This window comes from Labeo rohita, chromosome 13 (assembly GCF_022985175.1).
Source record: "Labeo rohita strain BAU-BD-2019 chromosome 13, IGBB_LRoh.1.0, whole genome shotgun sequence".
Classification (NCBI taxonomy): domain Eukaryota; kingdom Metazoa; phylum Chordata; class Actinopteri; order Cypriniformes; family Cyprinidae; genus Labeo; species Labeo rohita.
The window spans coordinates 1,117,255-1,143,681 of NC_066881.1; the positions used below are offsets into that span (position 1 = coordinate 1,117,255).

General features: G+C 39.5%; 2 protein-coding genes across 2 annotated transcripts; one reads left to right on the plus strand and one right to left on the minus strand.

Annotated features, from left to right (window-relative positions):
* The first annotated feature begins 225 nt into the window (after window positions 1-225).
* Window positions 226-6,961, plus strand: LOC127175233 (gastrula zinc finger protein XlCGF57.1-like). The gene is made up of 3 exons (XM_051126178.1): window positions 226-281; window positions 869-1,016; window positions 4,657-6,961. The coding sequence occupies exons 2-3, from the start codon at window positions 932-934 to the stop codon at window positions 6,105-6,107; spliced, it is 1,536 nt and encodes a 511-aa protein (XP_050982135.1). The 5' UTR covers window positions 226-281; window positions 869-931; the 3' UTR covers window positions 6,108-6,961.
* LOC127175138 (NACHT, LRR and PYD domains-containing protein 12) lies at window positions 6,576-25,339 on the minus strand. The gene is made up of 12 exons (XM_051126040.1): window positions 25,106-25,339; window positions 24,936-25,035; window positions 19,245-19,511; window positions 16,670-18,485; window positions 16,105-16,278; window positions 15,263-15,436; window positions 12,478-12,651; window positions 11,197-11,370; window positions 10,741-10,836; window positions 7,801-7,974; window positions 7,676-7,722; window positions 6,576-7,126 (listed from the first exon to the last, which is right to left on the minus strand). Exons 3-12 carry the CDS (start codon window positions 19,507-19,509, stop codon window positions 6,576-6,578), a joined length of 3,645 nt encoding a protein of 1,214 aa, XP_050981997.1. The 5' UTR covers window positions 19,510-19,511; window positions 24,936-25,035; window positions 25,106-25,339.
* Window positions 25,340-26,427: the final 1,088 nt, after the last annotated feature.

Genomic DNA, 26,427 nt, shown 5'->3' on the forward strand with positions numbered 1-26,427 from the left:
TAAAAATGTGGTTTTATTAAAACAAGAAGTATGTTCGAGTAAAAAACAAACCAAGCAACAACAAAAAAATATATAAAATATCTAAACAAATGTTTAAATCATAATTATGTTCTACCACGAATCTGTGTAAGATATATAAACGAAGTAAGAGCATCTATTCAACCGATACTGAGTCCTATGTATTTCGAATACGTGTGACCAGGACTTTTATTTTGGTTTGGCTACGTGACGTCATACGGCTGCGCCGCGTTCTTCCATCTGTTGTGATGGGCTGAAGAAAGGTTTGTTTATTCGTTTTCATCACTATAAACAGTTAACTTGATGTCATAGTTTTTTTTTTTTTAAATAATTAAAATGAAGTATTTGTCGTTAAATGTAACATTGTAATAGTTTATCCAACTTAAATGGACGTTATATTTGTAAATAAGCCACATCCACATATGAGTAACATAAGAAATGCGTCTTATTTCGCTTCCTTTATTGTGAAACCGTTTATCTTAACGAGTTCGCCACTGACAAGTAGTAACGGAGAAGCAACCTCAATGTTTTACTGATTTAAAGCCCTCGAATCAGCACACGCTTACGACACCTGCTGGTCGAACCTGTGTAAATACGACACGAACACAAACGTGCAATGATAAATTTTACAGACCAGTTGCATTTTTGTAATTAAAATGGAATTTATTTTGTGTTCTGGTATCTTTTGTAGTTCCATTGTGGAGTGTTGGTTGGCTAATCAGGCCATTTAAGACCATTAATTAGAACTCTGACTGACACCATGCCAGTGCACTGACTAACAAACTAGGGAGCCCAGAGATTTACTGTCCATTTTTCTTTCTGTTAATTATTCTCATCTTAAACATGGCAGAGAGTCCAAAGATGCAGAAAAAGTCCTGCTGAAGCAACTGAGATTCACGTGACCGTTATAAAGATGGCGTTTATTAAAGAGGAGAGCGAAGACTTCAGGATTGACGGAGCATTTAGAGTGAAACATGAAGATACAGAGGAACAAGAAGGTTTGTTTTCATTTTCAAAGCTGAATTTAGTCATTTGATACTTATCAAAAGAGAAAGAGTGTATATTTTTGAAGAATGTCATATGAGTGGCCTATATAAACCAGTTTTATCTGATATGTAGTGGGTTGCACATGTGAACAGAAATGTTGAGATCACATGACTGGACAAATACTAATGCTGCCTTTAAGTGCACCTAAAAAGATCCTGCTTCCAAGTGACATTCATTATTACAAAGTCATACATTAAGACAAATAATACAGAAGTGTTACAAAACAACTATTTTGTGTAGTATTAACTGAAATAAAAATGATGAAACCATCCATTTGCTTTACATAATTATGCAACTGTATCAAACAAAAACATTTTTTGTAAAATGAAGCAAGCAGTATTATGTTACTGATTTTTTTTATTTGAAAGCCTGATTTCATTTTTTTAAGCTTTATTTAAGGCTATGTTTTTCAAACACAAGAAGAGACAAGAGATAAAAAAAAAATAGGAGTTGTATTTATTTATTTATTTTTTTATTGTTTCCAGGAACTTTTTTTTTTTTTTTTGTATCTGTGATAATTTATGTTAATTTCTTTAATTCAATTCTTAAATGTAATCAAATGTATTAATTAATTCAAATAATATTACACCATAGGGCAATTACCAATCAAATGCAGTCTTTATCAACAAAATCTTTAAGCTACAGAGGTAGAATAGAAGCTGAACCTGAAGTGCCATTTATTTGTATTTAAATCGATTGTATATTGTTTGTTTAGAGGTGGCATAAAGGCATTTGCACAGCAGTTACCTAAATTATTTCATTAAGTGTTTAATGTTATGAGGTTAATGTTACTAAATAGAACTTTGTCAATGTTGAAAATATTGTGTCTAAACTGCAAGTAAATTTAAATATTCTCGCAATATTGATGCTATAAAACATCAACATGTTATAAAACTAATCATTACCAATCGTAGAAAAACATAAAATGCCGTCTTGACATAAAGGACTAGAACTCATTACAGCTGCAATTTTTCCCCCATATCTTTCGAGCCATTACTTGCCAGATAAAAACAAGAAATCAAAAGGAGAATAATTATCATAGCTGCTGTACATAACATTTCAGACAAAAACTGATCATGTGTATTTGGTACTATTTCATAAAATATAATTGTAGTAGAAATTTATGAGAAGCTTTATGTGAATGCTTGACTAAAAAGATGTGTCTTTAATCTAAAATTAAACAGTGAGAGTGTCTGAATGCTGAACATGATCAGGAACGCTGTTCCAGAGTGACAAAGAGTTTTGTGACCTTCACATTTACAAGTATATGTTGGGCATACCACTGCTGGTGGTACTTTGTCACCTCGCTGGGCTACGTCACTCTAGCTGTGTGACTGGGAGTGGCAGTAGTTCATCTTAAGTTAGCTTTTGTGGATTTTAGCATTCAAAATACTATATCAGGCCAGAATTTTGTGACCATAATGAATGTGATGATTATACCATGGTAGAAGGCTGCATGAGTAGAAAGGAGCTACGTCATTCAAAGCTTTGTGTGTAATTAGAAGAATTTTAAACTGATACAAAATATTACAGTCAGTGTAGTGATGATAAAAATTGGCTGTTTTAATTCTTGAATCTAGTAAGCATGGTATTGTAATACTTTTACTGTCTGTACTATAAAGTGTTCTCACAGTTAATGACGTGATGTTGTAACGGCCACTAGAGCATTTACAGTAGTTTTGTGGCAGACTGACAACTGCATGTCCATAACGGGTGTCTGTACGTTCTGGAAAGGTGAAGAGATGACTTGCTCTACCGACATCTGTCTCTCTTTGTTTTATCTATTTCCTTTCTGTTTGTGACCTGAGTTGGATGCATGCTTGTATACACTTTTCCTTGCGCAATCCCCATGTATGTGGATGAGTGTGTCGACGCGTGAGGTGTTTCTTTAAACTAGGGGAAAATAGGCCATCTTCTTGGAGACATTCGATTCAGCATTTTTTCAAGATCTCCTATTGCACCTTTAACTGTAGTTTCACGAGTTCGCCTGCCCATCCAGTCCTGATGGGCAATGGTAAACGAACTTAGCTTGCTGTCTTTAATGGAGGCTCGAACCCGAGGCTCGGCTTGAGCACCGAGTTCAACCCCCCATTGCGATATTACCTAGAGGGAGAATAAGAGAAATAGAGGAGGAGAAGGGAAAGTGGAGGGATGCCGGAAGAACTGAGGCTGGGACGGTGCAATGAGAGCTGCTTATGTAGGCTCATAATGATGATTGACAGGACTGAATGATTAGGCTCCTCCCGAACCTACGTTTGGAACTTCATAAAAGTACATCCACGTTGGCATAACAGTGAACCCTATAGATCATGCCCTCTAGGGAAGTCATATAGAAGGAGAAAAGCAGAGGACCTAATACAGAACTCTGTGGCACTTCATATTTTAATAAGACATTAATTTGGTCACTCTTCTTTTACACAAAGTGGTAGTAGTCAGATAGACAGGCCCTAAACTATGCTAATGCAGGCCCACAAAGGCCAGAATAACTTTCAAGCTCTCCAAGAGAATGTTGTGGTCTATGTTGTTGAAATATCTAATAGCTCAGGAAGAGATTTATAAAGAGTTGTAAGCACAGTTTCTGTGCAATGATGGGGCTTAAAGGAGAAGTCCACTTCCAAAACAAAGATTCACATATAATGTTCTCACCCCCTTGTCATCCAAGATGTTCATGTCTTTCTTTCTTCAGTCGTAAAGGAATTATGTTTTTTGAGGAAAACATTTCTGCATTTTTCTACATATAATGGACTGATATGGTGCCCCGAGTTTGAACTAAAATGCAGTTTAAATGTGGCTTCAAACAATTCCAAATGCAGTTGTAAACGATCCCAGCCGAGGAATAAGGGTCTTATTTAGCGAAACGATCTGTTATTTTCATTTAAAAAATACAATTTAAATACTTTTTAATCTCAAATGCTCATCTTGCCTTTCTCTCCCTGGACTCCATGTATTCTGGATCAAGACAGGGTATGTCGAAAAATCATATTTTCTCCCTCAACTTCAAAAATCCTCAATTTCAAAATCATCCTACATCACTGCAGAAGTACCGACCCAGTCTTTGCAAAGTGAACATGCAAAGAAGATCAAACACCCTTAACAAAAAAGGTAAAACAGCGATAGGGGGCGATTTTGAAGTTGAGGGAGAACATGAGATGGGAGTTTTTCGACATACCCTAACTGACATGAACCGGAACAAAAACAGTCCAGGCAGAGTAATAAGACCCTTCTTCCTCGGCTGGGATCGTTAACAACCACATTTGGGATCATATGAAGCCGCATTTAAACTGAAGTTAAAAATCAGGGCACCATATCAGTCCATTATATGGAGAAAAATGCAGAAATGTTTTCCTCAAAAAACAATTTCTTTATGACTGAAAAAGAAAGACATGAACATCTTGGATGACAAGGGGGTAAGTACGTTATATGTGAATCTTTGTTTTGGAAGTGAAGTTCTTTAAATCCTGACACCTCTTTCAGTAGTTTAGTGTGTTGAGATGCAGTATACATGTCAGTTTCTGTTTTAAATGTTATCATGTCTTTTGCTTTGTGCTATTAAACTGGGGTTAACTTGTATTTGTTTTTTTTCTGTCCTAGACCTGGTAGCATTGAAACAAGAGAGTGAAGAACTCAGTAAAATGAAAGAGGAAGATCATGATTTCATAAATGAAGAAGAATTACAGAATGAAACCGCGTTCTCAGGAAATATATCTCAAAAGAAAGGAACCCCTAATTGCCACTCAATAGAGGCTTCTGAAGGGAAACCTTTCAAATGCCAGCAATGTAAAAGGAGTTTCCGAATACATAAATACCTTAAGAATCACATGAGAATTCACGCAGAGGACAAGCCTTTTACATGCCATCACTGTGGCAAAAGTTTCTGTCATAAAGGTAGTCTCAAAACTCACTTGAGAATTCACACCGGAGAGAAGCCCTACTCATGCTCTCAGTGCGGAATGAATTTCACATATAAACCAACCTTTAACGCTCATATGAAAAGTCACACTGGGGAGAACCCTTACACCTGCAAACTGTGTGGCAAGAGCTTCTCACAAAAAGGAAATCTAAAGTATCACATGAGAATCCACACTGGAGAGAAGCCTTTCACGTGCCGTAACTGTGGAAAGAGTTTCAGTCATAAAGTAAGCCTTAAGTCTCACATGAGGATTCACACCGGAGAGAAGCCTTACTCGTGCCCTCAGTGCGGAATGAGTTTTACACATAAGGAGTCCTTTGATATCCATTTGAGAGTTCACACTGGAGAAAACCTTTACACCTGCAAACTGTGTGGGAAGAGCTTCTCACAAAAAGGAAATCTTAAGTATCACATGAGAATCCACACTGGCGAGAAGCCATTCACATGTGATCAGTGTGGAAGGAGTTTTAGATACAAAGTAACCTTAAATAAGCACACCAGGATTCACTCAAGGGAGAACTGTTGTATATGTCATCAGTGTGGAAGGACTTTCACAGACAAGAAGGGCCTTAAGAATCATGTAATAACTCACATCGGGGAAAAGCCTTTCATGTGCCACCACTGTGGAAAGAGTTTCACACGTAAAGGAAATCTCAAGACTCACATGATAATTCATACTGACGAGAGGCCTTTCATATGCCAGCACTGTGGAAAGAGTTTCAGATTTAAAGGAAATCTTCAGACTCACATGAGGCTTCACACCGGAGAGAGGCCTTACACATGTCTTGAGCGTGAGAAGGGTTTCACAAATCAAAAAGACTTGAAATGTAATTTACAAACTCATTCTGGCAAGAAAAAGAAGTGTTTGCAGTGTGGCAAGATGTTTAGAAAACGGAGCAGGTTCAAAAATCACCTGCACATTCACTTTGGAGGAAGGCGATTTAACTGTAATCAGTGCAGTAAAAAATTTCTTTTGCCATCACACTTACAGATACATATGAAAATTCATGCAGATGTGAGACCCTATTTGTGTTATTTGTGTGGAAAGCGTTTTAAGTGGTTTAGCTATTTTAAATTGCACCAGATAGCAAGTATCTGTGTGAAATCGAGGCTAGGTTTACATCCGAGATAAATGTGGTCTAAATCTAAACATTGAGCGGTTGTCGTGCACAGCCTCTAATTTAGTTTTTATCAAGTTTTTTTTTTTCTTAAATATTTGATAAACTTTACAACAGAAACATAAATGGTTGCTGTGCTATACATTAGACAACAGACTACATGGGAGGTTATGGGGAGCAATATTTTTATTAGCATTTTGTTAGTCTTCTCTAAAATAAAATACATGATATGGTCCTAGAAACACAATGAATCTGAAGTCTAATGAGTTCACATACCACGGTCACATACATTGTTTAATATGTTTAAAAAATATATTAAATAAATAACAGTAAACTTTAAAGTCCCGGCTGTCTAGTCAGAATAAGCAGCAGCCTTTTTATTTAGCATTTATAGATATAGATGTAAGAGAAGGGGATTTGCTACAGTAAATAAAGTGAGAGTATTTCTTTCAGTCAGATGTGTGTGACGTCTTCATTATTGCTTACAGGTTTTTCATCTGACAAAGAGACACTGAACCACAAAAGCCAGAAAACACCAACCTAAATCCAGCATAAAGAGGTTTAGTGAATGTTGTGGTGAATGTGTGTAAGTGTGTGAGCGTGTGTGTGTCAGAGACGTTGTAGAAGGACAGAGTGCCAGCTGAAACATCCACATACACTCCTACTCTCTTAGAGGAGCCTGAAGGGACACGTATGTCAGTAAATGCATTATTATGACAGACAGTGAGTCTGCCATCAGAACAGAACAGACTCCAGGAGTTTTCATTTAATCCAAATTCACAATCATCACTCGCTCCTTTCCTGCTGATTCCTTTATATGTCACTGATATATCAGCACATTCACTCCATTCAGCCTCCCAGTAACAGCGTCCAGACAGACTCTCTCTACACAGAACCTGGGGACACTCATAAAATCTCTCTGGATGCTCAGGATACGGCTGCTCCTCTTCCACATATGTCAGCTTTCTGTTCTCCTCAGACAAAACAAGATGAGTGTTTGCTGTGTTTGGATCCAGTGTGAGATTACAGGCATCTGAACACAAGAACAGAGACATTTTGGTTGATCACTTTATGTTGCGTCATTCAACACTGTGTACTTGCGTCGAGGAAAAAAAAAAAAAAAGTTATGTTCAATGTACCTACTGTAGTCACGTTGAACTGCAAAAAACTAAAGGTGTTTGTGTGTGTCAACTAATTTGATCTACATTATTAGGATGCAATTCAGGTTTCAGGCCACTCCTACATTATGAGCACATCCAGCTATCCCCATAATTCAAATCACTAACGAACATATTGAACTTTTTTTTTTTTTTTAATTAAAAATGTAATACTGCAGAAAGTTTTCTGTGAGGGTTGTTTTTAGGGGTGGGGTTAGGAGATTGAAAATGTCATGAGCTAGATATAAAAAGCATTACACATATGTAAATTCTTCATTATGTGTGTGTGTGTGTAGTCTTGTTTTTGTATCCTGGTGGGGACAGAATTCGTTTTTTTTTTTTTTTTTTGTGGACAGAATAAAAACCAGAGAGTCCCCATAAGCATAATAAACCAGACGTGTTTGTGTGTGCGTGTGTAGACCTACATTTGTGTAGTCCTGCTGTAATCCTGAGCTGTCTTCTATGATCCACACTATAAAACACAAACATAAAATTGATCAGTAAACACATACACACAAAACAGAAGTGTGACGCTTCCTGATCAACATACTTGAGTTTGCTCAGTTTGCAGTTTGGATGGTTGAGCGTATCAGAGAGTAGCTTAACTCCTGAATCTCCTGGGTGATTGTAGCTCAGGTCCAGCTCTTTTAGCCGTGAAGGGTTTGAGCACAGAGCTGAAGACAAATAACCACAGCCTTTCTCTGTCACCATACAGCCAGACAATCTACAAACACACACAGCAACAGTCCACATTATATTAGTTCAACAGTCAGACTTTACTTTCGCACAGTTGTCTGCAAAGTTTAGATTGCAGCTCATTTTATGCAGTTTTAGTAACAACAGAAAACAGAAGTGTCTGTGGAAATGAACCGGAGTAAAAGTATTCAGTTACTTTTCTAAATGTAGTGAAGTCAACAGGAACATTTATATTTAGAACAGAAAAGTATTTCTACATTATCACTAGACACCAGAGTTGCAACGTAAGCATTATATGGTGTTACTACTCAACAAACAACTCATTCTGGAACTTACTCTGGAAAAATACTTTTGACATCAACTTTTATTTCCTACATCAGACTTCCTGTACCTTTGTTAAGAAAAGTACATGGGACGTCTGCTGTCTCTTTTCCGTTATTTCTATTTCATATTCGTCTAACAATTCATACAATATTATAATATAAATGGATTAAGTTAGCGCCCAAACTCTGGAACAATCTACCTAACACTGTTCGGGAGGCAGAAAAAGCGATATATAAATAAACGTGATTGATTGATAGAGAGCATAGCATGATTAGTAACGTGGTGTGAGCTGCTATTTTGTAAAACACATTTTTATGAATATTGTCACAGGTGTTTATGCTCCTTATGTTAACAGCAGTGACTTTGTTTAAATAAGTTAATACACATATCATGATGAACTCTTCTTATTTAACATTCTCTTTGTCTTTGTGTTTGTTCCTTTAGTCAGGTTTGGCCATCACATCCATATTTGCATCCTAGTCTCTCATTCAATGCAATACCATCTTACACCCTTCTCAGTCACTCATTGTTTCCTTCTCTTGCTACTTAGCACACACACACACTCCAGATATGACACTTTTAAATGTGGTTCGCTTTAACAAGTCTAACATGACATTTATAAAAAGTATCATCCATTAGATGTATTTTAATTTTTATCTATTCAGTTTAGTTAGAGAAAGGGGAGTGTCTTCTGCGAATGTGCAAGACATGCTTCAGCAACATGCTCAGAGTGTGTGACTGACGCCATTTTCTTATCCTGGCTCTGCAAGGGCAGATGCTGCTGCAGCGCTTGCTCTTGGATACTTTTTTGGTGAGCTTACTGTCAAATAATGTGTATATCATAATGTTGAGGTAAGTATACAATATCGTTGAAATAGTTAAGTGTGATGAGCGGTTCCAGGCATCACATTCAGACTCATGCAATGTGCAAATTAGCAAAGTCCAGTCTTAACAATCCAGAATTTGACTAAAACAAACATGTAATTTTTAACTTAATAGGATGAGACAAGAAATGTTAACAGTAATTTTCAGTGTGAATGACAGGTCACATCAGTCACGCTTGCATCAGCTGACTCAGCTGATCCATGCCCACCTATAAGAATACAATGCCTATCACAGCATCCATATATATATATATATATATATATATATATATATACACAAGGTCCATTCAGTATCATTCAGGAGTTTATCATGTTACCTAGGAGCTAATTAGCAAATTCAGCATGAAAATCTCGATGGAAATTGAGCTGGAATCTGGAATTGCAAGGGGGATTTGTTCCCCACAGTTTCACACCAGATTCAAGCTTGCTTTAAAAAAAAAAAAAAAAAAAAAAAGGTTTGGTTTGTTTCTGTGATTCACTCCATAAATTAAGAAGAATCAAGACCTCTAAAAAGGCATCCTGTTTTTTTGATGATACAAATTAAAGCACAGTATTTTATTTTATCGTGAATGTACACAAATAAAACTGTTTTCATTTTTTTCTCATGTGTACATTATTTTTCAACTTCAGCCTCACTAAAGTTCTTTTTCTTGGCAGTCACCATTCTCAAACAATTAACGATTTTTGACATTGACTCTTATTTATATGCTTATGATATTGATTAGGGGGTGTTTAAAAGGCGGAGATTTGCCACCAGTCATCTGCGCACAATTTCAAAATCATTTGCAATTTATAATTGTCGAATCTGGAAGAGAGGCGTACACACGTTTTTGTGCGCACATTCATTTTCTCTGAATCATATTTACTCACTGTAACGAGTGGGGTGGGGCCGAGAGCCATGGGAACGGAGCAAGGCCAGTGGAGTTTAATGATAATGAGCGACACCTGCACCACTCACCGGTCTCGAGTCCCATAGAGGAGCTCCAGAACAATAAAAGGAGGAGCGACGACAGTGGAGAGGACCAGGCCTGCACTTTATTTTGCGTTTTGTGTGCGGCAGTCGTCCGTGAGGTAAGTAAAGAGCTTTACTTTTGTGTTTGTTTATTTTATTATTAAAGTCTTTAAATGTTCACAGGTTCCCGCCTCCTTCTTCCCGTTCTATGAACTGTGTTACATTGGTGCCGAAACCTGGGAGGAAGGAGAAGACACACTGTCAGAGAGCCCTTGCAGCAGAGGGGGATCGTGGTGCTGAGGAGGTTGGGCAGCATTAAGGGGCAGAGACCGCCAGTGGCTGCCCGAGGGGGTGGTGCTGGAACAACTGTACAACAGGTGGGACGCAAGGCTCGCTGCTGTGCTCCGAGAGCCGTGGGAACGGAGCAAGGCCGGTGGAGTTTAATGATAATGAGCGACACCTGTGCTGCTCGCTGGTGGTGCGACAACAGTGGAAGACGAGAGAGAACCAGGCCTGGATTTTATTTTGTGTTTTGTGTGCAGCATTCATCCGTGAGGGGCTGCCACTTTACTTTTGTGTTTGTGTTAATTTGAGAAATGATCTTAGAACAAATTTATGATGGCTTATACGCAACTTTTTATACATGAGGCCCAAGGTTTCTTCCTTTAGAATTTTTTTAAACTTCCTCTTGAACACCACGTATGTGGAATGCTGTGTCATGCTTGAGAGACTGCAGAAAACACAACACACAAGAACAAAGATGCAGTGGAGTGGAATTTTCTCTCACATTTCACTTGTCATAAACACTATACTGTATCTAAGATAACAGCACCATAATCGAAGTGGATATTTTTATGCTTAATGTGGCCTATGCATTAACTCACTACAAATTTGGGAAGTTTTTTTGTACATTGCATTTTCAAATCCACGTTACAAGTGACCCAAACTCGCAGCACGTGCACAAGGTGAAGTTCGAGTGGACCAGCATTTACTGAGACATTGAAAACTCATGAGTGATTTGTGTGTAAATGAACATAATGCCACATTTCACTCTGAAATGTAATTTTGTTGATTATTGAAAACCATTCACCTCAGTATCTCCAGCTGACAGTTTGGACTCTTCAGTCCATCAGAAAGAAACTTCACTCCAGAATCCTGCAGGTCATTGTTAGTCAGATCCAGCTCTCTCAGAAAAGAGTTTGAAGACTGTAGAGTTGATGACAAATTTTTACAGGACTCACCAGTGAGATTACAGAACTGTAGCCTGTGCAGAGAATAAAAAAAGAGGGTTATTTTGATGTGTTTATCAGGTAAAGTACAGATAACTTGGAAAAACCTTTGACTGCAGCAATGTATTTGAAGAAAAGCTAAAACAATCAGATGTATTCAGTGATAATTGACGGAAAATTAGCAAAATTACATTGCGTCATTTAGTTTATATTTTAAATTTGTTTTAATAATTCAACTCCTCATAAAACCAGGGCACTGTGCTCAGTATTTCATACAGCAATCGATTTCCTTTTATGATACAATTTATGATACAATTGTGGTGAATATGTGTGAAAATCTTTACTGTCCTTGTACAACAGCAGTCCCTTCGCAAGTATATTTGTGAATTAAATATGGGACAATGCTTTTAAGCACCACAATATGCTAATGCCTGTTTGGTACAAAGGTGCGCATCATGTTTATTGAGGACTGTTGACACAATTAAGCTCAGAAGGGCTCTGTCTGGGAGGCAGAATTAGTTGCACCTGTAACACACAACTCAAAAATCAACAATTTTTTTTTATTGCATCTTTTTCATCAGTCTCTTTCTTAATCACTACACAGGTGGTTTTAGTGAAACACCATTGCAATTGTTAAAAGAGAATTAACTAATTTAACAAAAGTCAAGAGTCAAGTGCTAAACTAAAGGGAACACAATACATACATACATACATACATACATATATATATATATATATATATATATATATATATATATATATATATATATATAAGAATAAAATATCAACATTAACTAGAGCTAAACCTCTGTTAAAGAACTTTTGTAGACACATGAATGAAGTAAAGGCTAATATGAAGATGGTAATGCTGTTTTTGAAGTTAATATACTTGAATGATCTGATGTGTTATTTGCAGTTGATTTAATCTAAGACTGTGTGGCTGTAAGTCAGTTGTTGTGTTTCTACTTATCTCTTCTATTTTCTACTCATTCCATAGTGATACTACTTGTTAATAGCATGTGTTTATCACTAATAATCTCTTAATGATTACATTAATACTCTTTTTTTTACACATGTATTTGACACAGAGACACTGAAGAGTTCAAATAATAAAACCTAAAACCATTTCCTTCTCAACCTACTTGAGTTTCTCCAGTTTGCAGTGTGAATGGCTGCATGTATCCAAGAGCAGCTTGACTCCTGAATCCCCAGGGTGATTGTAGCTTAAATCTAGCTCTTTCAGGTGTGAGGAATCTGAACTCAGAGCTGAAGACACATAACCACAGCCTTCCTCTGTTACCATACAGCCAGACAATCTATAAAACACAAAGCAACAGTCCACATGATATTAGTTTCACACAGGCAACTATTAATGTTATTTTCTTGTTATTTTGTTAGTTTCAGTAACAAAAGGTTCTATGAAAATTAAAATTCATTCACTTTGGTTACACTCATTACATCCTGTGATGTACTATGTGATGATCTGTGGGTAACTGTGTAGTTTTTGCTGTCTGGTGGAATGATCTTCCTAACCCTTTCTGGACTGCAGAATCCTTGACAATATTCAAGAAACAGCTGAAACTCATCTCTTCTGTCAACACTAAACTGCATCCTACTAACGAGCAGAATAATGTTTTCTTCTGTGATTTCAATAATTCTTATGTCCCCCTATTTCTTATATTCCCTGTTCTAACTTGTACTATTCTGGACAACATTTGAAACTTTGACTTGCAGTTTATTTTGTTATTGCCTCCTTAAAGAGGAAGTTCACTTCCAGAATAAAAATTTACAGATAATTTATTCACCCCCTTGTCACTCAAGATGTTCATGTCTTTCTTCTTTCTTTGTAAAGAAATTGTTTCTGGAGGAAAACATTGTTTCGCTAGATAAGACTCTTCTTCCTCAGCTGGGATCTTTTAGAGCCTTTTGTAGATGCATTTAAACTGCATTATGGAAGTTCAAACTCACAGGCACCATAGAAATCCACTATATATCAGGAGAGAAATCCTGAAATATGTTCCTCAAGAAACTATTTTTTTTATGACTGAAGAAAGACATGAACGTCTTGGATGACAAGAGGGTGAGTAAATTTTTGTTCTGGAAAAGCATTTCTCCTTTAAGATGAAACACTGGTTCTATTCCTTGCACTCTGCTCATTCTATGATGTTAGTTTGAACACAGCATGCAGAGCACCGTCCTCCAAATATGGTCCTCGCGCATGGCTGCATTTGTGGACTCTGGCGAGAAATGGCTCGCCATCCACCATCTGCCCCATGGATGCCCCAGTGCCATGCCATCCCCACATTGCGAAGCATCAGCCCAAGCCCACCGATGACAGGCAGCCAGAGCCAACCGTGACAGAGCTGAGGATCGCGGAACCAGAGCTGCGTATCCCATCAGACCGGCTAGCCGGCTACAATGCCTGCCACGAGGGAGAAAGCCAAGGCAAGTGTGATCGCGAGAGGAGAGGACTGGGACTGTTAGAGGCGGAGGAGGATCTCATAGACTGGTATGCTGATGTCCCCCTCTCCTCCCTCCTTCTTCTGAACCCTCTGTCACCCCTGTTCCCACAGCCAGACCAGAGAGGGCTGCGGTTTCCACCTCCTGCCCAGAGCGGGCTCTGGCTTCCACGTCCTGCCTAGAGGGAGTTCTCGTTCTTGAATTAAGCCCTGAGAGGGTTCTTGTTTCTAAGTCCAACCCTAAAGGAGACTCTGTTTCTAAGGGCATCCCCTAGAGCCCGGAGGCTCACAAATGCCCACCTTCCCATCCACTCCTGCCTCCTTCTCCACTGTCGTCTGGCAGTCCCTCTTCTCACCCTCAGCCCTCCTGTGCAGTGGGCTCTCCGCGGGTTAGCCAGTCTCCATCACCGTTACGGCTAAAGGATCCCTTGTCTCCACCTCCAGCCTCAAAGTCCAGGACTCTGCCTCAGCCCATCGACACAGTGGCTCCACCGTGTCTCCTAGCTCCCTCCTTTCCACCGTGGTCCAGGAGTCCACTGGCTCCACCGGGCTTCCTCATCCCTCCAGCTTCTCCTTGGTCAGGTGTCAATCATCCTGCGCCTTCCTCCTCCATGGCTGCTCCCTCTGTTGGCTCCACCGTGGGTCGTCATCATGGCTGTGGCCTGGATCCCACCTGGCTCCTCCTGCTCCAAGTCCCTTCCTCTTCCGTCTGGTCCTCCCTGGTCCCTCCTGTCATCTTCCTGGCTTCTCCCTCCATTGTCTCCACCCAGGACTCTGTCCTCCTCCTGAGCCTCCTCCCAAGTTTCCATCTATGCCTCCTTCTTTTGTTGTTGCTGTTGTTGTTGTTGATGGCACGAGGACACACCTTCCAGGAGGGCAATATGTCAGGACTATGGACCTGTTTTTTCTTGTTTTGCCCCTGTTTCTGTTTTCTCTTATATGGTCATGTTCCTGTTTTTGTTTAGAGTGATTAAGTCCCATTTGGTTCAGCTGTGTTCCCTTGTTATTCTGTGTACTTAAGTTCCTGTCTGTGCATTCCTCTATGTCAGGTCTACTTGTGGATTATGCGTGTTTGTTCAAGCCTCTGTTGTGGATTATCCTCTGTTTGTTGATTAAAGACTGTGTACAACTTGTCATACACTATCAAAACATAATTATGTAAGTTTATTTACTACATAATTATTACATAATTACATACTACAAAATTACTACATAATGAAAATATCAATTTATTTTACTGAAGAAGTGACAAAAATGTAAGCCTATATAACAAAGTGTTTAAATATGAGGGAAAAACAAATATGTGCTGACAAACAATATAAAATCAGACAACACATGGCAAAATGTGACTTTTTGTTCAAACTATAATTCATGGCTACAGCAAGTGAAACATCATGAAGTACATTTCATTTCATTGCATCAAAATGTCTCACGACGCCATTTAATAATTTTATACAAAAACATTAACCTCAGTATCTCCAGCTGACATTTTGGACTCTTCAGTCCATCAAAAAGAAGCTTCACTCCAGAATCCTTTAGGTCATTGTAACTCAGATCCAGCTCTCTCAAGACAGAGTTTGAAGACTGTAGAGCTAACAATAAACTACCACAAGACTCAGCAGTGAGATTACAGCTATGCAGCCTGTGTAGAGAACAAAACAAACAGCGATATTAATGTGGTTATTAGGTATAATTTATAATCTGGAAAATTATAATTAGCAAAATCTGAATGAGCAAAACTATTTAATAATTTCATTGTTACGTGTTTGTGTAGTGCTGTGTGTTTTTCTCTGTCTTTACTTTTCTTGTTACTTTCATTTTCTCAGATCCCTGTCACTGAATTAAATGTTAAATCCCTGCACTCCTAGAATCTGTGTATCATTATTGAAAGAAGAAACATGAGAAAATGGCTCCTTTTTATTTTTTAGGTTTTTTTTTGCCTTTGCAAAACTGCAGAACTGATGGTGGCATGGTTTGAACCTTGGCTGACCAATCAGCAGAAAGGGGCGTTTTGTTCCCGCCCACGTGTAGAAATCGAATATTCAAGTGGTTTATTCATTTTTCCACCCCTGAACAAAAAAAAAAAAAGAAAAAGTCAAGCTGAATTCTTGTTTTTCATTTTTCTGGAAAAAAATTAAAAAGGAGGTGTTTTTTTTTTCATTTTCTTCTTTCAATATTAAATCAAAAAACAAATGGACAAATGATACATGGATTTCCTAGACTCTATCGGGGTTGTAACAGAATAAATCTTAGCACTGCATTTTTTAATAATAATGCAAAAAAAAAAAAAAAAAAAAAAAAAAAAAAAACCTCAGTATCTCCAGCTGACAGTTTGCACTCTTCAGTCCATCAGAAAGCAGCTTTACTCCAGAATCTCGCAGGTCATTTTTACTCAGGTCCAGTTCTACAAGGATAGAGTCTGAGGATTGCAAAACTGAAGACAAACTTTCACAGGACTGAGCAGTAAGATTACAATTATGTAGCCTGTGTGAAGAACAAAACAAACAGCAAAATTAATGTTTATTATGTATGGTTTATAATCAGGAGCACAGACAACTTGGAAAAATCTTTGACTGTAGGGATGTAAGCAAAATTAATACCATCAGATAATTCAACTATAAAAATAAAATATCAAACCAATATTTTCAGTTTCCTGATATTGTGAATATTAAAATAGCTAAAACTTGAGTACTGTTTGCTTAATGTTGGAGATACATTGGCATTTAATATTATCACATGCAATGACACATATATAACAATTATTTTTTTCATAATACAATATTGACAGGATTTATTCATATGTGTCATGTGTAAATTTAAGGACCATTTAAAATGACAAACATTGTATATAAATCAATGTAAAGAATGCTCTTACAGTGCTCTTCTAGTGTTTTTGATCACTAACACCAGTCTCATGAGTGCTTCAACAGATCTTCCGTATTTCCACAATTCAAACTTTTCTTGAGTCTCTTCTGACATCATCAGCACAAACACCAGACCTGACCACTGAGCAGAGGAGAGATTCTGTGCTGAAATATTTCCTGAGCTCAGATTTTTCTGGATTTCTTCCACAAAGTCATCTTTCAGTTCATTCAGACAGTGGAAGAGATTGATGGTTTTCTCCACTGATTTCTCCTCCTCTATTTTCTTTTTGATATAGTCAACGGTGTCTTTGACATTCTCTGATTTCAGCTGCAGTGTTGGCAGTAGCTCCTTCAGGTAACTCTGATTGGACTCCAGTGAGAGACCCAGAAGGAACCGAAGGAAGAGGTCCAGGTGTCCATTCTTGCTTTGTAACGCCTTTTTAATCGCATCCTTATGCAGGTGAAAAATGGAATTTCCCCTAAAGGTTACTGGCAGTTTTTTCCTGAATTCACGAAATGGGTTAGCTTTCTTGTCTTTGTTAATAAAAAACACATAGAGTGCAGCGAGAAATTCCTGCACACTGAGATGTATGAAGCTGTACGCACTTCTTGCTGTAACAGCCTCTTCCTCCTGAAAGATCTGAGTGCATAACCCACAGTTCACTGATCCTTCATTGATATCTAATTCACATTCCTCAAGATCTTCTTTGTAGAATATCAGATGTCCTTTCTGCAGTTGTTGAATGGCCAGTTTCCCAAGCTTCAGAAAAAAATGATCAAAAGACTTAGCACTGACTTGAGGTTTAGGATCATCCCTGTATTTGTTTTTCATCTGTTGCTGCTGAAAAAGTAAGAAGTTTGTGTACATCCCTGTGAGAGTGGTGGGATTTTTCTCATTATTTTTTTGAGCCAGCAGAGGCTGAAGAACTGTGAGAGAGATCCAGCAGAAGACGGGGATGTGGCACATGATGTAAAGGCTTCTGTATTTCCTGATGTGACGGATAATGTTTTCAGCACCCTCAAGGCTATCGATATTGTTTTTAAAGTACTGCTCTCTCTGCTCTTCATTGAATCCTCGTACCTCTGTCACTAGATCGACATAATCTCGGGGTATCAGACTGGCTGCTGCTGGTCTAGATGTGATCCAGATGAGAGCAGAGGAAACCAGATGTCTCTCAATCAGGTTTGTAACTATGTTACTCACTGTTGTTTTTTGGTCAACATCAGTAAATCCATCATTCTCATCAAATCTCAATGGGAAACGACATTCATCCAGCCCATCAAAGATGAACATGACCTTACCATCACCTTCCGGAAGAGATGGAAGTTTATCAGGACCGCTAAAGAAACAACTGTGAAGCAGTTCCATGAGACTGCATTCTTGTTTGATCAAATTCAGTCTACGGAATGGGATTGGAAATACGAAGACTATATCCTGATGTTCTTTTCCTTCAGCCCAGTCAAGGATGAATTTATTGACAGAGATGGTCTTTCCCACTCCTGCGATTCCCAACGTCAGCACTTTTCTGTTTTGTCGAGCCTTATCATGCTGGGCTTTGAATATGTCGTTGCACTGGATTTGCGTGTCTGTGGCAGCAAATCGATTGCCACTCGATTCGATCTGTCTCACCTCATGCTCATTCACTATTCCTCCAGTCTCATTCTCCACCACATATAAATTAGTGTAAATATCTGTCAGGTTTTTCCGACGACCTCTCTCAGAATTACCAACCAATACCTTCTCGTAATCCTGTTTTAATTTGTTCTTTAGTCTGATGCTAAATTCTAAACTATAAAGAGAGGCTTTAGTATGCTCTGCAGTTGGACCTGTGAGAAAAAGGAAAACTTATATGTAAAGTCTAACCTGGACTGCGATTCTCACACAAAAAAAACAAAACAAAAAAAAAACTGATTAAGCGTAATAAATATCTGGGCTTAATCACACTTGCCCTCAACAGTACTTGTCTTACATTGCGTATGCTGTAGTTGACAACTTGTTTGGTCATGGAAATGCCTGACTTGAATACAATTGGTTTCAGTTTTAAAATTTCTGAATACATTTTTTTCTTATCCAAATAAGTGTTCATTGGATTGTCACCATTAGTCTCGGATCATCTTTAGGGCCATGCTGATCACAGTCATTAAAATCTTACTGATATGATCCATCTAGCATAGCATAGCAAACAAGTCTTGAACCTTTGTCTGCATGAATGTAATCATGCCCTGAAAATGGTAAATTAATTTGATGACAATGCCGCCCATTGTTCAGCCTTACTAAACAATTATATCATAGTATATCATGTTTTAATCAAGACTTTTAGTGCATTGAAAACCATTTACCCATTCGTAAAGTCACCACTGGGGACACTCAATTTGTGTTGTGCTTGTAATTGCTGCTTGCTGTTTTATTTTCTCTTATTTCCTTGTAAAGACAGTTATAGTTTTTTTTTTACCCCATATCTGTTTTGACTCAGCTCTAATAGGGGCAGATGTCTTCATATTGCCTTCAGCCTGAGTTAATTTAAACCAATCACATTGATAATCATTCGCTCAAATTACAGTCACGGTAAATACTGTAGATGTTACCTGTCTTGTGTTTGTTCTCCAGCTGTTCAGCCAGATCATTCTGATTCATCCTCCTCAGGATGTCCATTGTGACCTCAACAGCTTTTTCTGGGCCAAAACCTTTCACCATCTCATCCACTGTTTGTAACTGATCTGCATTCTCCATTTTAGAATTTGAAGTACATTGATATGTATTCTTTAAATACCACTGAAATTTCTTTAGATCAGCTGTGACCAGGTCCTCCAGTGAGTTCAGGAGCAGCTCTTTAACAAATGCTAGATTCATTTCTACAGGACAAAACCAAAAAAGTGCTCAAGTGTTACTTGGATTATGAATTATAGCTGTGATCAGATCAGATCTCTCAGAGGCAACTCATTCAAACTCATTTGGTGAACATTTGGTTACTGTGGACAGACTGAATTTCCTATGCCCACCTCAAGTGTTCCCTATTCCCTGAATTTAAGCAGCACAATCTTACACTTTCTTTGCATCATTGGGTTTTGTTTTGCCTGGCTGGCATTTCTGCATCATTACTCCAGTCTTTAATTTCATTTAACCCTTTAGAAAACATTCTAATATGGTAGAAAACTTATTTTAAAGGGGTCATCGGATGCAAAATTCACTTTTACATGTTGTTTGAACTGAAACGTGTCTTAGCAGTGTGTGTAGACAACCACCCAATAATGATAATTTTTTTTAAATCTTTTTTTGTAATTCTTGGCAGATTCATGTCACACATTGGCGTTGAACCATAACTCTGCCCTGAGTCCACCATTGTTTCAATGCCAAGGCAGAATTTCGACTGAGGTGTTTTGTTGTTGGATGTAATGATGAACACCGCAGTCATTTACTCCCGACATCTGAGCCACTGAGGGTGCGGTGGATTACTTTTGTTTTTGAAGGGAATGTGCTCCTGATCTACATAAATGCGTTTACGTGATTCATTTCACCAGACTGCTTTGTAAATGAGCATCAGTACAAAGCAGGTTTTTCTAAAAAGATGTATCAGTACCAATTGTTCATGATTGTGTTTGTGAGTGTACTTTTTCCACTGATGAACGCGGCTTTACAGTCTCACACCATGTCTACACCTGACGTGTAGAATTCATTATAATCAGTTAATAACTAATCAGCTAATCAACTAATAAGTCATGTACACGTCTTTTAAATTCAGCGTTTTTGAGCAGTTATAACTGTATGAATAAAAATAGTGACTTTAACACAAGAATGGAAGAGAAGGGCAGTGTGAGCAGTAGCTCATTAGCATTTAAAAGGACATGCACCAAAACGGGTCGCTGTGAATGCAGCTGTTTTTAACAAAGTAAAAAGGATGTTGTTTTACATTACCATTAAGAAAATTTTAACCAAAGTATGTTACAGACTTTTCATGTAGAACCTAAAGAATCATTATCAATTCTTACTGTATATTTGAGCACATAAATGCAGCCTTGGTGAGCATAAGAGACTTAATAGAAAACATTTCAAAATCATGTTTCCAAACTTTTGACAAGTACTGTATGAAGGTTCAGAAAGTGCTATAATTACTTAAAAGATCAAATTGTTTTTAGTTAATACACACATACATTTGAATGTACGTTTATACTTTTTGAAAACTACGTACACAATGTTCTCCCTAAAAAAACAGCATATGCTGGTTGGGTACGTTTTAAAGCACAGCAGCTGGTTTGAGCTGGCTTAAATGGATACTTAACTTTAAATCTATGTGTGTCAGTATTTGATAAGTACTTACTATCTATGTGTAATGCCACGCCAGCAGAGGGAGCCCTCACCCTAGGACTGCCTGCATGCTCCCTCTGCTGCTTCTACTGTTACTTCCTGTTTGACACTATTTAAAGACTGACCATGTGCTCTTTACTTGGCGAAGTATTGCCAGTTGAACCTGCCTTACCGAGCGTTGTTAATTACTCTGTTGGATTACCTGTTGCTGTCTTGCTTTGTTTCTGGTTTTTGAGTTTACGGATTACCCCTGTCGGATTTGGTTGCTGTATTGGACTGTCTTCTCGGTATTCGACCCACTGCCTGTGTTTTCACTCTGCTGTTTGGATTACGTTTATGTTTTGGACTGATTTTCCGGTTACTGACCCTCTGCCCATTTCATCGTGTATGTTTGCTGTTGTTTTTAATAAACTTCTGCAACTGGATTCTAACGCCGCCTTCCAAAGTCCAGTCAGGCTTCCAAGTCAAGTCCAGTTCCAGGGTCAAGTCTAGCTACAGAGCCCGGTCAAGCTACAGAGCCTGGTCAAGCTACAGAGCCCAGTCACGCAACAGAGCCCGGTCACGCAACAGAGTCAAGTCAAGCAACAGAGTCAAGTCAAGCAACAGAGTCAAATCAAGCCAAAGCTACTGTTCTCCATGAATCAAGCCAGGTTTCGGCTGTTCCCCATGAATCAAGCCAAGTTACAGCTGTTCTCCATGAGTCAAGCCAAGATACAGCTGTTGTTCTCCATGAGTCAAGCCAAGACACAGCTGTAGTTCCCCATGAATCAAGCCAAGTCACAGCTGTTTTCCACGAGTCAAGCCAAGATACAGCTGTTGTTCTTCATGAGGCAAGCCAAAACACAGCTGTTGTTCTCCACGAGTCAAGCCAAGTCACAGCTGTACCTCACGAGTCAAGCCAAGTCACAGCTGTGCCCCACGAGTCAAGCCAAGTCACAGCTGCTGTTCTCCATGACTCAAGCCAAGATGCAGCTGTTCCCCACGAGTCAAGCCATGTCGTTCCTGAGTCAAGCCATGTCGTTCCTGAGTCAAGTCACATTGCAGCAGATCTTCACAAGTCAAGTCAAATTGCTGCTGTCTTCCCTGAGCCAAGCCACGTCACAGTTGATCTCCATGAGCCAAGTCAAGTTGCTGCTGTTGTTCCTGAGCCAAACCAAGCCACAGTTGATCTTCATGAACCAGGTCAAGCCACAGCAGAACTCCCTGTGTCAAGTCAGGCCACGGCAGGCCTCCCTGAGTCAAGTCAAGTCACGGCAGACCTCCATGAATCAAGTCAAGAAACCGTTGTTCTATCAAAACCTCACCAGATCCCCTTTGACCTTCTCAAACCACCTCATATATCAGCTGACCTCGCAGAGCCCACGCTCCCAAGCCACGCAGAGCCCACGCTCCCAAGCCACGCAGAGCCCACATTCACAAGCCATAAGTCCATAGCATCAGCACCCTCGAGGTCAACAGACACCCCACTATCTACTGTGCTGCCTGTAATGGCCATCGCCATTTTCAGTGTGTGGGCAGCACGCTGTGCTCTAGAGGCCTCATCTGTCCACAAGTCTGCTCCAGAGGCCTCGTGTGTCCACGAATTTGCTCCAGAGGCCTCGTCTATCCACGAGTCTGCTCCCGAGGCCTCGCCTGTCCACGAGTCTGCTCCCGAGGCCTCGCCTGTCCACGAGTCTGCTCCCGAGGCCTCGCCTGTCCACGAGTCTACGCCAGAGGCCTCTTCTGTCAAAGAGTCTGCGCCAATGCCCCCAGAAGCAGCAGCTCCGGCTGCAGAACCTCCTAAAGGGGCGGCGTTTCCCCAAGGACTCTCTGCCCGTCCTGTCACGGCCACGAAGGCCATTTATGACTTCCCTGCCTCACCTGCCCAAGCATCTGCGCCCATGCCCCCAGAGGTGTCAGCGCATGCTGTAGATCCTCCCATGGGGGCGGCGTCCCAGGATGAACTCTCTGCCCGCCAGGTCGCAATCAAGAAGACCCATATGAAACTCTCTGCCTGTTATGCCACGGCCAAGAAAATCATGCATGAACACACCGCTCTGCTATGCATGTCATTAGTCCCACTGTGGATATCTCTGCTCCTGTTTGCTCTGCCTGTTCTGCCTGCCCTGCAATGGCTCCCTGTTATGCCTGCTCTGCCTGCCTCGCCATGGCTCCCTGCCTGCTCTGCCTGCCTCGCCATGGCTTCCTGTTCTGCCTGCTCTGCCTGCTGCGCCACGGCTTCCTGTTCTGCCTGCTCTGCCTGCCCCACCATGGTCCCCTACTCTGCCATTGCTCCACGGCCCAGGCCCTCCAGTACTACGGTCTGCCACAGCTCCACGGCCCAGGCCCTCCAGTACTTCACGGTCTGCTACTGCTCCACGGCCCAGGTCCTCCAAGGTTCCACTGTCTGCCACAGCTCCACGGCCCTGGTTCTCCAAGGTTCCACTGTCTGCCACTGCTCCACGATCCAGGTCCTCCAGTGCTTCACTGTCTGTCCCTGCTTCACGATCCAGGCCCACCTGCTCTACATGGACCTGGCCCTCCGTCCCACCCCCTGTTTTGCCTCTGTTCCCCCACCCACCTGGACTGTTGTTGTTTTGAGCGCCAGGAGTCGCTCCTAGGGGGGGGATTCTGTAATGCCACGCCAGCAGAGGGAGCCCTCACCCTAGGACTGCCTGCATGCTCCCTCTGCTGCTTCTACTGTTACTTCCTGTTTGACACTATTTAAAGACTGACCATGTGCTCTTTACTTGGCGAAGTATTGCCAGTTGAACCTGCCTTACCGAGCGTTGTTAATTACTCTGTTGGATTACCTGTTGCTGTCTTGCTTTGTTTCTGGTTTTTGAGTTTACGGATTACCCCTGTCGGATTTGGTTGCTGTATTGGACTGTCTTCTCGGTATTCGACCCACTGCCTGTGTTTTCACTCTGCTGTTTGGATTACGTTTATGTTTTGGACTGATTTTCCGGTTACTGACCCTCTGCCCATTTCATCGTGTATGTTTGCTGTTGTTTTTAATACACTTCTGCAACTGGATTCTAACACCGCCTCAGCGTCCACGTTACACTATGAATAATGATGGTGTAGATGTTTCTTTTTTTAAACAAACTGGCATCTATTTTGTAGTTGTTGGGCCCTCAATTTGGTGGTAGAAATAGGAGAAGTTCACTTACAGAACAACAATTTACAGATAATGTACTCACCGTCTTGTCATCCAAGATGTTCATGCCTTTCTTTCTTTAGTCGTAAAGAAATTATGTTTTTTGAGGAAAACATTTTAGCATTTTTCTCCATATAATGGACTGATGTGGTGCCCCGATTTTGAACTTCCAAAATGTAGTTTAAATGCAGATTCAAACGATCACAAATGCGGTTGTAAACGATCCCAACCGAGGAAGAAGGGTCTTATCTAGCGAAACTATCGGTTATTTTCATAAAAATAATACAATTTATATACTTTGTAATGTCAAACCTTTGCAAAGCCTGGATCGGTACTTCTGCAGCGATGTAGGATGATTTTGAAATGATTTTTGAAGTTGAGGGAGAAAATACAATCAAATTTTTCGACATACCCTAACTGTCTTGAGCCAGAATACACAGAGTTCAGGGAGAGAAAGGCAAGACGAGCATATGAGATTTGAGAAAATTGTATTTTTTAATTGAAAATAACCGATCGTTTCCCTAGATAAGACCCTTCTTCCTCGGTTGGGATCGTTTAAAACCGTATTTGGGATCGTTTGAAGCCGCATTTAAACTACATTTTGGAAGTTCAAAATCGGGGCACCATATCAGTCCATTATATGGAGAAAAATCCTGAAATGTTTTCCTCAAAAAACACAATTTCTTTATAACTGAAGAAAGAAAGACATGAACATCTTGGATGACAAGGGGGTGAGTACATTATCTGTAAATTGTTGTTCTGTAAGTGAACTTCTCCTTCAAGAATACAAACAAAATGAATAAAGCTTTTAAAAAAGAAACAAATAACAGCTTACTTCCTTTATCTCCTGTCCAGCGGCTGTCAAATCTCAGACATCATGAACAGCTTACGATTGATGCACAGCGAGTCCATAAAGTTGCAGGTGTTTGCTCCGACTGAGATTAGCAAAAAGTAGACTTTCATATGTTATTCAAATTATATTAAAAGAACTACGAAACTGCTTACCTCTACTTTTGTGTAATATTACGGAACTGCGTCTTTGATCCGTGGCAGTAATGTGAGATTCAGATGAAAAAAGTTTCGCTTTCCCTATGGTTCACACAGACCATTTACTGCCCTGGAGACTTGTTTTCCTCAGTGCATAACTTTCACAGTATCCTTCCTCAATAAATCAAAGTTCAAATGCTTTATTGGCATTCTAGCCTTACAGTACTTGTACGGCAGAATGAAATTGCGTTTCTCCAAGCCCAATGTTCAGTGTGCATGAAAGTCATGTGATTATTGGTTTTTGCATACAGGCTAGTCCTGACAGCGTCTCTGTATAAAGTTTACATACTTCACTGAATGAGCGCCAGCTTAAAGGTGGTGCCTCTGGAATGTTGGAAACTGGTTATTCTGGTTAGAGAGTAGGGGAGAGAAGGGGAGAGTGGGGGTAAAAGTTTTTTTTTTTTTTTTGTAAAATGTAATTTTAAAAGATAATATTTTAGACAGATATATTTTTGTCGTGGTCAACAACTCACAAGTGTGGTCTATCAATACCAGGTAGTATTTTGTACAAATGTAGAACAATGTAAGTACAATTTAACTTTAAACATAAGTTGCACATTGCTACTTTCGACCCCGTCAGTTGGGGCGAAAGTAACACACAGGTGGTTTAAAAGTAACTGAACAATATAAGCTAGATTCTTTTGTGTTACTCTTATTTTAATTAAATATACCTGACTATGACTTTGTTAAAACGTAACAATGGGAGTTAAATTACATTTTCATTTTAAATTTCAGTTTCATCAAATGTTTCAAAAGTGACCCGACAGTAAAAAATTGTTTAGAACATTTTTTTTTTTTTACTGTCAATGTCAATCGATTTTATAAACCATTTTTTCAACAGTATGAACAATGTGAAAATTAAATTTCATTAGCATAATATAAATTCTCAACATAATGTAACAGTAGTAATGTTTCCATCCAGTTGTTTTTATGAGTAAATTCAAAATGTGCATAAAAATATCTGGATGGAAACACTGCAAATTTATAGGTGGAGGTGGAAAAGCTATGGTATGGCTAAAACCTAAATGTGACGAAGCAGCTGCCCTGAGACTGATGTTCCTGACTGTCCAGAAATGCCTTCTCATGAACATCTGGCTGAATCAGACCTATGTCTGTCTTTCTGACCCTCACTCTTGGTATATTCTGTTGGTATAATATGACATAAACATGTTTTAATAACTGCTGCAATACACAGAAAGTCACCACATTAGCAGCGGGACAAAATAAACACCTGTTGGCAATGTAGCGGGACAAAAGACAGGAACTCCTGACATTTAATC

What these genes read in the sequence shown, in the direction of transcription:
- LOC127175233 (XM_051126178.1), top strand. Translation starts at nt 932, where the DNA reads ATGGCGTTTATTAAAGAGGAGAGCGAAGACTTCAGGATTGACGGAGCA. An exon ending in AGATACAGAGGAACAAGAAG is followed by an intron (nt 1,017 to 4,656) that starts GTTTGTTTTCAT and finishes TTTCTGTCCTAG; the next exon opens with ACCTGGTAGCATTGAAACAA.
- LOC127175138 (XM_051126040.1), bottom strand. Translation starts at nt 19,509, where the DNA reads ATGAATCTAGCATTTGTTAAAGAGCTGCTCCTGAACTCACTGGAGGAC. An exon ending in TGTCAGCTGGAGATACTGAG is followed by an intron (nt 12,652 to 15,262) that starts GTTAATGTTTTT and finishes TGTGTTTTATAG; the next exon opens with ATTGTCTGGCTGTATGGTAA. An exon ending in TACAGCAGGACTACACAAAT is followed by an intron (nt 7,127 to 7,675) that starts GTAGGTCTACAC and finishes TCTTGTGTTCAG; the next exon opens with ATGCCTGTAATCTCACACTG.